This window comes from Ostrinia nubilalis, chromosome 26 (genome assembly GCF_963855985.1).
Source record: "Ostrinia nubilalis chromosome 26, ilOstNubi1.1, whole genome shotgun sequence".
NCBI classification, from domain to species: Eukaryota; Metazoa; Arthropoda; class Insecta; order Lepidoptera; family Crambidae; genus Ostrinia; species Ostrinia nubilalis.
Genome location: NC_087113.1, coordinates 3,465,220 through 3,477,294, shown reverse-complemented (window position 1 = coordinate 3,477,294; position 12,075 = coordinate 3,465,220). Strand labels below are relative to the sequence as shown.

At 37.8% G+C, this 12,075-nt stretch overlaps 1 protein-coding gene across 1 annotated transcript; it reads right to left on the bottom strand.

Moving 5' to 3' along the window:
• Window positions 1-781: 781 nt before the first annotated feature.
• LOC135084636 (probable deoxyhypusine synthase) lies at window positions 782-1,997 on the bottom strand. The gene has a single exon (XM_063979404.1). It carries the CDS (start codon window positions 1,896-1,898, stop codon window positions 786-788), a length of 1,113 nt encoding a protein of 370 aa, XP_063835474.1. The 5' UTR covers window positions 1,899-1,997; the 3' UTR covers window positions 782-785.
• Between the last annotated feature and the right edge of the window lie 10,078 nt (window positions 1,998-12,075).

Below are 12,075 nucleotides of genomic sequence, written 5' to 3'. Positions count from 1 at the left end.
AACAAAATACGCCGGCGTCCGACAAAGGGAGCGAGCATCGAAGGACAAGTAAGTAAATGCTTTTTTCGAGCTTCAAAACGAGCTTTCATAGACAGCACACATTCAAAAATTAGCGTTCACAGACGAACACAAGCACAGTTTTGCAGGGCAGACTGTGGCTAACTTCATGCTATATTTGACAGTTCATTCACACCGTTTTCGTTCTGAAATTAATCGGAATAAATTGGATGTTAATGTTAATTAGCGACATACATAAGAAAAATACCACTATTTGGTAATGAATAAGGCTTTTTTTAGTATTATCTAATGTTTACTTTTATTTACGTTACTTGAAATACACTTTTAAACTAATGAACTTTTGGAAATAAGCAATTTAAAATACTTTAAAAAAACACATCAGTTTCTGAACGTTTTTTGTTAGTACATTTACGTTCTAAGAGATGGCGCTAAATACAAATACCAATGTCTACCAAACTACAAAGAAGTACAACTACTGTCTACTAGATGGCGTTAAACGCGAATGCTATTTGCTTTAATAAAGTACAACTACTGTCTACTAGATGGCGCTGACTATATAAATTGAAATATTATTTCCCGCTAATAGGTGTCACTGGCCACCACATTGAGCTAACTGAACTTTTTATTTGATCCAGTTCTTCCAGTTCCATTCCAACACTGCGACTTCGCCCTTAGGATTCCTGACTATCGAGACTGAAACTCAAAAGCTATAAACACAGAAAATAATTGGTAATTTATTAAGGTAAACAAAAAAAAAGGTTGCTTTGTTACACATTCTTTTTATTACTAAAATGATACTTTGCAAATGTTTGGGCTACAATCAGAGGAAAGACCAAAGTGGCATCAGCATACAACTTCACTGGTGTAGCGTTTGGCCTTATCTTTCCCCAAGACACTGCTTCGTCAGGTCTCGCTCCAGCGTCACTGCCATCATATTCACTTGCCGTATTCACATAAACAGCAAAATCCGCTCCGTTTCTCATTAAATTAGCGTTACAAATGTGATGTTTTATAACACCACCTCCTAATATAATCATACCAGTGTTATTGGCTTTAACAGCCATAGTGTTCAGTCTTCTTAAGTCGCTTAATATATCAATAACAAGGCCAGGCCGCTTAAACGAGTGAAAATACATCATATCTCCTAAAGATCCGTCCGTGAGTGCCGGACTGAAGATCGGAATATTGTTCTTCCAGGCCCAATAGCAAACTGAGCTTTCATCGTTGATTTTTTCGCCTAATTTAGCTATAATCCTTGAAGGTGTCCAGAGTATACCTGTTTTCATCTGCTCCTCAAGCATTTCATCGAGAATTGGTGTGACCCATTCTTCAAACTTGCAGTAATTGTCATTTGGCACTAGCAAATTACCAATCCTGTTTATTCCACGGGTTCTGAGCACTTTTCCGCTTAAATTGAAGTCTCCGACATAAGTTGGTGCTAAGCACTTGATAAAATCTTCTTCCACACCCCCTGCAGTCGTCACAATACAGTCTACAAGCTTATTTTTCACTAGAAACCTTATAGTATCGCGAAGCCCTGACGATATCATGTTAGATGTGTATCCTAAGAAAATAGTACAGTTAGTTTTCTTCTTGATAAAAGAGTCTTCTTCGTACGGATCGCCCGTTTCTTCCGTCAAAGCAATGGACCGACATTTCAGCATTTTGTTGATCTCAGCAATAGCTTTTCCGAAGCTCGTGGCTTGGAAACCAGATCTGGAGTAGCTATCGAGGATCTTGTTGTAATCGGTCCCATTTTCCCAATCGTAACCAGACACAATAGGCGTTTCAGCTGGCAATTCCTGACTTGGGACCAAAACAGCGTTCACGGCCATGTTGGGAGCAAGAATCTTGCTTTTTTCCACTTTGGATACATCCATTTTGATGAGAAAATTAAATTTAAACACAGTAAATCGATCACCTGCGTATTTTCTATTTTCACGAAAATATTTTGGTGAAATCGCGAGTTTTGACCAAAGAGCATAGTTTTGACAGTGATTGTCAATGTCATTGCGACGGTACCGTCGAACTTTTTCGATGAGGCTCTATGTTGTCTATACTCACTCGGTTCTCGATTCAGCGGTGTAAAGGATTCACTAGCTTTTGCCCGCGGTTTCAGCCGTATGAAATGCAATTTTCCACGGATAATGGAATCTGGTTATTTGTGCATACAAATTTATACAAAAGTGCATACAAACAAATTAGTTACTTATTAACTAGTAGCCCCGTTGACTCCTCGTGGCAAGCGAAAATAATATTTGTGTTACGAGTGGGTGCAACGACAGAGCGCGGTGGGATTCGAACTTCGAACCCGCGTTCCGCGAATCTCGATTATGTCAGTCCGACACCGACACCACACCATTGGGCTGTTTGTCGCTTTATTTTTGCCAACATGTCCCTAACACCCTGTATTTCACTTCGCAGCACTTGCCGCCAACTGCCGCGTTCCCGCACTGCGCGTGCGCACTTTCTAACGCATTGCATAACACAATCCGGCGGACGTCGGGTCTAATCATCCATACGCCATGTTGTTGTCTAGCAAAGGAGACCACCGTGTTGACTGGACCAAAGATTAATAGGTGAATGTGCGTATTAGATTCTTCTTATCGGTCAGCAGTACCCAAACATTTTTCGAGTTCGATTCCCATCATCATCATTTGACGTTCCGTCCACTACTGAACATAGGCCTCCCCCAATGTTCGTCAGATTGTTCGAAACCTAGCATGGGCAAAATTAAGGGTCTGGGTCTAATGTCTAGTGGTGACTGGTGAGAGAGCGAGGTTCTAGGTTCGATTATGCGATGTTGACCACAAACCTAAGTTACCTACTTAGTTTTAAGTTTCTGTGTAGGTACAATGTTTAATTTTTTTTTATAAAGTTTATTAGTAATTTGTTATTACTCAAATTACTAATAGTCCTGTTAGCCCCTCGTACTAAGCTAAATATGTTTGTATCACGAGTGAGCTCACCCCTTCACCATTCGGCTATCGTGGCTTTACTTACCATAACTTGGGATGTTGAACAATTCAATCCTGAGGAGCAAATAATTTATCTAGGAACCAAGTGGCTAGACAAGTCTATTAGACAAAAAGATTGAGATTCTCTGCGTTGAGCCGTCAGTCCGATTGAGCCATGTCAGACGCTTATCAGCCTCTAACTAAAGCCTCAATCTGTTACGTAATTAGTTAATAAAAAGTTGGGATCGTGACCAAAACCTTACTCACGTAAACTAAACCACAGTGAGGTAGGTCTTTAGAACAGAACTTCATAAACATTTTAATTTTACTCTTATTTGTTTTGCTAATTAGCACTTTCTAACGCTGCCAAACTTCATCAGCACTAATCTGCTGTCAAAAATATCGTAAATAAATCAGCCTACTTACAATCGCCCGCGGGGTTAAGTGCTCACTTACATCATTCTTTTTGGAGTGCCAAAACATGTTTGTTTGTGCTCATTAGTCTCAACTTTTTTCATTTAAAACAACTCGATGTTAGGTTGTTAATTTTTTAAGAAGATCAATGGTGTTTTTTTTTTTACTTTTGCTGCTGCACAAAGTCATGCCCCAAGGATTTCCAGTTTACTCAATACTCAATATGTTTAATGCTTCCTTAAGTATAGCCTGACCAGGAACATAAAAACCCTCGCCATGTTGCGGAAAACTAATGGTACTAATTTCTTTTAATGGCAACAGTAACTGAAAACTTCATTGACATGTCACCTTGCATGTCAGTCTATTGTTGTCAAAGTGTAAACAAACTTTATTTTAAATGTGTGCAATTGATTTTGTGAATTAAATTGCTAAAATATTTTTATAGTCGTGAAAGAAAAGTGGTTCACGATGTGTTAATGTATTTGTCGAAGAGAAATACTAAGGGTTCGGACAATATTTTCATTTAATAATTTTTCCGACAAAGGTTGTCAAATTGACTGACATGTTTATCGTATAGTACAGTCCACTATGAAAATTAGCTGTAGTCTGTTTCAACTACCTATTTTAAAGTTTTTTGTCACTTTCTAAGTTTTGAATTTTATGGAATTGGGAAAGAAGTACCGAGTTTGAAGCGTTCATGAGCAGACATTGCAGTTGAATATTCAAGTTCTGAATTTGTTTATTGATGAATAATAAAATAAATTCTACTAGCTCGATTGATGGTTTCATTTAATTTATTTAAACCAGGTTACCTTTAATAATATTTTTCGTTCATTTATGAAAATATCAAATTAGCCCGTAATCCTGAATCCTGATACATAAATTTAGCCTATTAATTTAACACATGTACGACTGTACTCAGTGTTGCACTATCAAATGCAATTGAAGCGCCTCTATGCCAGGGTTTTTATGTTCCTGGTCAGGCTATACATTTAGGTGTTACATATATTTGGAGATCATTAAGGACCCTGTTGGGCGCTGCAAACTTAAAATCTAAGGAGAGGAGGCTTCTTTTTACAGATAGAAAGTTATAGTTTAGTTAGGTACATCGTTAATTAATTTTATCGTCTAATAGATATTCTTTTATGGTGTAATAGCATTTCGTAGTTAATAGCTCTTTTAGTCCTGTTATGAATGTACTATTATTATTTTCTTTTAATAAATGATCGGGCAATTTGTTATATATTTTTATGGCCATATTGTAGGTGCTTCCACATAGGTAGGTATATCGTTCCTGTGCTGCTCACAACCGGGTCTTCCCGCAACCTTTTAATAGTTCAAACTATGTTTATAATTTATTCCAGTGGCTTAGAGCATAATGTTGAGATCTCTGAAATAGTTTAGCGCCTTAGCTCCTAGAAACGACTAAGGCTTATGATGCCATATTGCTCTTCATAATACAAAATTTGCGAAGTCCATTGAACTGAACGAGTTAATTCATGATAGTCGATAAGCGGTCATCGGCCGTCATTAAGATCGATTTAAGTGTTTATAAATCTTTTTTTACGTTCATTACGGCTGTACACTTCCCATTGAAAGCATCTCCACAGAATAAGTAATAGTACAGGTCTGAGCCCACACACAAAGACTACGGTTCTTCCTTCCGTATGTGGGCAATCTGTAATTACGGCACATAACTGAGGTGTCTAGTCATGTGCAAGGTAGAACAGCAAGTACACTACAGAAAATACTTGTTTAAGTACTAAGTAAAACAGTCACAAGGTGAACCGACGACCTCATAAAGGTAGCAGGAAGGCGCTGGATGCAGGCCGCTACTTACCAACCAGGCGATGTGGAAATCATTTTCTTCGAAGTCCGTAGCTGAAATGATGATGATGATAAAGCATTCGAATACTCCTTTGTACCTAATAATTATTTTTATGGGGATTCGAGAATCAATTATTTTGAGGTAGGTAAGTAAATGGTTATCCAACCCGGTAGGTATAGACTTGGATAGAGCATCATTAACTTAATTCCAATTCAATGGGGTGCACTTATTGAAATTATTTGAGTTTAAGTAGGTTAAAACTCATAAAACTCATTTATTTTTGTAAATAGGCTTTTAAAAAGCACTTTTACACGTCCCAATATTAACTCTACCACTGCTTCGGGACAATAAATGGGCCAGTGCTGAGAAGAAGCAGCGCAAGCACCAGCGCAGCGGTTACGGCGGCGAATGTCTCACGAGTCTACATTATCATTTTGCATTATGTGAAGAAATACATACTAAATAACAAAGATTGTCTCATCATCTGACGACGCATATTCTTCAGGTCATAAGTCTCTAGGTCAACTAGCTCTACACCTAAAGAGAGAAAGTAAGGTTCTTTGCAGATATCAGATGCCATTTTGGTACCTGTACCCTAGTTATTTTACTTTGTGAGGATGTAAAGAACTATAGAGTCAGTGCTTGAGGTATGGGAGAGCCATGGGAGGGTGTTTTTGTGACGGTTAAAACGGCCATTCTCAGATGAGCTAGTTTTTGCGTGTCCGGGCTGTTAAATCGTTAAAAATGACAAATTAGAGACATGCAAGTATTTTTATATGTTACTTAACAACCCTATCCAGTTGTGCATTAAATCATAGGCCTCTATTTTAAGTATTTGTGACTTAATTAATTTCATGAACCTCTGTTCTCTAATTACCGTTTCGCGTCCGCACACCGACTTAATGTTAAAACTTGGCTGTAATTTTTATGTCGTATAGATTTGGTTTACTCCATTCAACATTTTAAAGAGTACAAAAGATTGTCTTACGCATAGCAAAATATCTATTCAAAAGAACCATTCTGTAAATAATTAGAATTAAAAAACTGCTTGTCCGAGCGAAAGTCCTAATTCCCGTGACGTTTTCTGTTTTTGGGCACACAAGCCTAAATAATAATATTTGACACATCATTTACGCGCGCGGCGCGAGCCCTTAGTTAGTTCTAAGACCTGTTAGCAAGTAGACGTCTATTGCGTTGGCGTACCGTCGATGAATTGCGTAAGAGTATAATTACCATATCTTTGGTTTTCAATTTTTCTATTTACCATGTCCTTATTTTTATACTCGATTTTTGAAGGTAGATTCACGTTGTTAATTTAAAAAGATTCAGTACTTTGGCCTTCATACGTTGTAGTAAGACAGTATTTCCATACACTGAAGATTTTGGAAATTTTGAAGAAAAACTATCGTTTTATAATTTCCATGTACTAATTACCGTATATTTATAATCACCGTTGTATGAAATTATTACCTACAAATTGCACTCACGATTGAATAAGTATGATGATAAAATATGAAATATACCTAGACTTTCGCATAACAACTGTACGGACTTTTCTTCCAATCTGACAATCAAAACTTTAAAAAACTTTCGTTAGAGTAACCTCGAAATAGATTCGATTTCATGACGAATGTTCAGCTTCAGTTGCTGCATGGTTGTTGGATTTAAGAGTATATTTTAACCCCTAAGGTGACCCCACAAAAAGAAGTTACCTGGAGTGAAATCGGGGCTTTCTGATGGCCAGGAGATGTCACCCCTGCATGAAACATGTCTCGTACCAGATATTTATTTTTACTATTAGTATAATTGATATTAACATCTTAAATCATTAATTAATTCTAATATAATACCATTAAAATCTATCCATAATACCTTTACCCTAAGAAGATGAGATTGTCCAACAGTAACACTTACCTGGCGTGATCACATTAAGAACAAAAGAGAACAAATCAACAGACAATGGGACTTTTCAAGGCAAGAGTGTAAAGGCACTTTGTACCATCCTAAACTGCATCCTACCTGCTTTGTTATGCATAGAAAAAACTTCGTGATATGCAATGGGTACTGGACAGAAGAAGCTTGGAGAACAAACTATATACAAATGCATATTATGGCATCGACTTAGCCTCGCAAATGTAGAAATACTTTAACGTTTTTAAAATAACCTTGGTTTACAAAGTCCACTGAAGTGATACCAAACGTCAAAGAGGGTGTGGAAAATCCTGTAAAGCTTACAACCAAAGACTAGACCCTCATGAAATCTATTTGCTGCATCCCTTCTAAATTCTAAGACTTCTGCATTTAGGCTCAGGAGAAAGCGAATAGCATCAATCTGAAAACTTATTGTAAAAGAATCGAGGTGACAAATCATGGGATATGCTGAGCTGGAACTGTCATTATTACAAATTCAATTTAATCTGATAATGGGTGATGGCTGATCGCAGATAGATTAAAAAGAGAAAAAATCACTTAAATCATTAAAAAAATTTTTCGACATATGCATATCCGAAAAATCAAATTTGTGAGATCTCCTGATTCATTATCTGTACGTTAAATCGTTTGTACCACATTGAAATCAAATAAATGATGATTAAGATTCTGATCAAATGTGACACGTAGCCCCTTCTGGGCGAAACTAAGTGTTCCTGTTATAGCCTCGATTATTGCAGTATACTGAAAATATCTTGATGCAATAAATAATAGAAATGAGTGTTTTCCTTTTTTCAAAGGGTTATTAAGTGTACCTACAGCATTTTTTATGACGCTATATATTTATATACAAATTTATCAATGCAAGATATTGTTTTCTTGCTATTTTACATATTTTTTCTAATTACCGTTAGAATAAGTATTAGCCTTATCTAATTACCGTGACCATAAAATTTTTGGGTCTCATTTACGCGAAAACCGCTTGGAATAATTTGACGCCTTAACGATTGTTAAATTCGTACTTTTCATGTGTTTCATATTTAAATGCGTTTAAGTCAATTAAGCCAAATTTCAAAAATGATATGGTAATTAGGCTGAGAACGCCTAATCGTGAGAATGACCGAAAAACGTCAACAAGACTTCAAATCTCCTTCAGATTTGTATGCTCACGTCATAAGGTCAATGTCACCCCTCCCGTGCCGTTATACCTCAGGCAGAGTAAACGTCAGGCACTGACTCAGTTTCGCGGGCGGAAGTCTAAAGTAGAGATGGGTTATACTAGGTAAATTTGATACTAGGTGCACCTATTCCTAGTATTTATTAATACTTGATCCAAATACCTATTCCACCTAGTACGTAGTAATTTAGCATACTTGACGCGACTAGTGCGGACTAATCCACGTAATAATATTACGTGGATTAGTCCGCACTAGTCGCGTCAAGTATGATTTTAAAATACAATTTTCTTTTAAAAGATACAACCGTAGTATGAATAATGCAATTTGAAATTGAATAATAATGTTTTTGCTGGCTGTTGATTGATTGATATCCTCCCTTCATACTTCAACAGGCTTAGTTGGCGTATTTAAAAAATATCAATTTCATAAAAATATAAATGGTTTGAATACGTTTGTGTGCGTTTGCTTCGTCGCGCTCAAATTTGTTTGGTCAGACAGAGACGGAGTGAATCTCTACGTTCGCACATGCTTAGCGAGAAATACTCGGTGCGCGTAATACACGACTACGGATTACGCAATAATAACCTCTATTACTTTGATGGTAGGGTCGGAAATCGTGTAATTTATAAAATAATAGGTGGATCAAGTATTTTAAAAATTGGAATAGGTGCCGCCTAGTACTATAAAATACCTAGTGTGTGGATCTGTTCTAGTAAATACGTCTCATCTCTAGTCTAAAGGTTCAGCCAAACCAACGCGATCACACGCGATCAGCCGGCGTGCAGCGAATGCGATCAATGCATTTAAGAGTCTGGACGCCATCGCTGCACGCCGGCTGATCGCACGTGATCGTGTTGGTTTGGCTGAACCTTAAGGCTATAGACGGAATGCCGGATACTCGCGACACCCCCACTCGGACGATGATGGAACGCCGCGGAGGTTTTAATGCGTGTTCCTGACGAAGCAGCGCCCTTTTCAGTAGTGACAGTGCGCAAAGCATTTACTCCGCGACAAAAAAGGCACTTTTTTAATTTTTCAACGGGCTGTCTGTTCTACATAACCTGTGACATAGGTTCCTCCCATTTACATAACACCCTCAATGCAATTACCAGTCGATACAGACGGACCAATTACCTCCACTTCCGCAAACGAAGCCGTGGGATGTAACAATACTAATTGCTAGGAATGTCGTCTACGATGTGTGTAAGTGGACCACTGCAATCTTACAAATAATATTATACCACCTACTCTGTTATATAAAATAGCCACTTCAGTAAAATCAATGAAGTTGAACCTTAACTTCGAACTCCTCCGATGTTCTTCTGATTAATTTCGTTGCGGGTCCAATGTAGATCCTGGCTACACAGGAGTTGCAGCTGTGGGAACGAGAGGTGGGAATAGTCCCGTTTTTTAGTCAATTGATTACATGATATTATTTGATGACAAAGGTGACTTTCTTCCGCCACTTCTTCTCAGCACCGGCCCATATGTTGTCCCGAAGTGGTGGTAGGGCAATCTATATTTGGGCCATTCTTATTCTTACGCATTTTTGTGTGAGATGTAAGAATAGCATATCCCTTTCGGACCCGCGCTTAAACTAGAAAGAAATTTGTAATTTTGAAAATGAATTTTAGGTAATTTGGGGCAAAAGATTACGAATCTGCTATAATTTTCCAGATTTTCCGCCGCCATCTTGGAAAATTCATATACCAACAATTGTATCAAACTGGGCCCTTCACTTCCCACGTACAATTGTGAGGGTCAAAATTATAAGGGTTTTTGAAATTTTATCAATGGCATGTATTCCGAAAAACGTATTTATAACCCGTAAGGAATAAAGAGGTTTCAATTTTATACCAGTATTTGCCATTTAATATTGATTTGTGGGCCAAACAATCTGTTCCATGAGCTCAACAGTAAATATAGCGCTCGAAATATTCCTATGGAGTTTTAATATATCCTGGATCATGAACAGCATCTCCTGGAAGATGTTGACGATTGAAGGGCTTCGTCTGCTATGCCGCTTGCATACTCAGAGGTATGTATCGTCATGAATGTCTGAGCCTTCATCAGAAGAAGAGGAGTAGTTCATCTGAAGTAGCCGCAACTAGCTTTTGTCGTTGTCATCGCTCTCATCCCCAGATGCATTGAGCATATCTGCGATAGTAGAGTCGTTTAAAATCGGAAACATGGTGCGGAAACCATGAAAAATTTATAATTATGAGAAACTTAAAATACGCATAAGGTATTGTAGGGCCCACGTCGATACAATTGTGTCAGTAAAGTTCGTTAAGCCGTTACGCCAAAGTCTTTGCTTACAAGTAGTCACTGTTATCACAAAAATATGCTATTTTTATCTATTTGTCTAATCAATAACTTGTATATTACTACAATTACAAAATAAAACCATAGTAGGTACTTTCTTTCGCCAAGTCGGGGAGCGCAATCAGTCATGAACTGTACAAGTTGTAACCTGCTCACGAACTGCGCTTCGGACAAAATTTGCACGGGAGGTGAAAGAACGCATCCCGCACAATCGTACGATACTCAGCCCATCCACTTCCGATGTAAAACTAATGAGATAATCTCGATTTTGTAACCCGCACAATTGTATTGGAGCGGTCCGAAAGGCAGTGGCGGATTTACCAATAGGCCAAGTAGGCCAGTGCCTATGGCGGCAGATTTAGAGGGGCGGCAAATTTAGCTATTTTTTTGTACAGAAAATAAAAATATAATTATACGTATATGTTATAGTCAAACCTCGAAGTTCCGGCACTCCTAGGTTTGTCTAGTCAATCCTCAGGTCTGACTAGAAGTCTTAGTCAAAGCCCAAACATTTCGGCCTTTGACTAAATAATGTTAGTCAAACCTAGGAGTAACTAATTTGGTCAGACAAAGGTCGAAACTCAATTTAATGAAATCGGGGTTTGACTAGTCAAACCTCAATTAAGACTTTAAATTAAACTATACTTAATTCTGATCTCGAACTTTATTGCATAAGCGTTACGACGGTCAGTTTTCACGCGCACGCGCAGCTATCTCTTTAGGTGAAGGTACGAGTAACTAAACTTATACAATAGAGGTTGGTTGTCAGTGTTTCTAGATCGATCTTGATTAATTACTAATTTTTAGGGTTCTGTTACCTTAAAGGATAAAAAGTTTTGACCCTATTATTATGACTTCGCTAAATGTTGTCTGTCACCAGGCTCGTACCTCATGAATCATTCACTTTAAAAATAAATAATTCAAGAAAATACTTAATTATTTAAGGGCATAATACAGCAAACGTGACTTGTTGCAGTTTTTTACTTGATATTAATTAAAACGTAAGCAGGTGAACCCTTGAAATATTCACATAATTTTAGTTGCATCTTAAAAATAAATCATAAAATTAATATTTAAGGGGTCTCCCATACAACAAAAGAGTCGCACGGAACCCTTTGTGAGCGAATCCGGCTGGTTTTCTATTTGCCGTCTACTTTTGACCGAGTCTGTCAGTCGTTTCTAGGATTAACTAGGCAAAGCACGAAACAGATTATTTTAGTTTCGATGTTTGACTGAACCGTTTTTAGGCACTTCTAGGTTTGACCTAGTCAAAGGCCGAAATAAGAATTTACTTCGGGGTTTGCCTGAAGGCCTTGGTCAAACCTAGGATAGACCAGTCATTCCGCGAAGAGACTGCATATCGACCTTTGACTATGACATATACACAATCCATATACAGGGTGGAAACTATAAGTGATCTCACTCG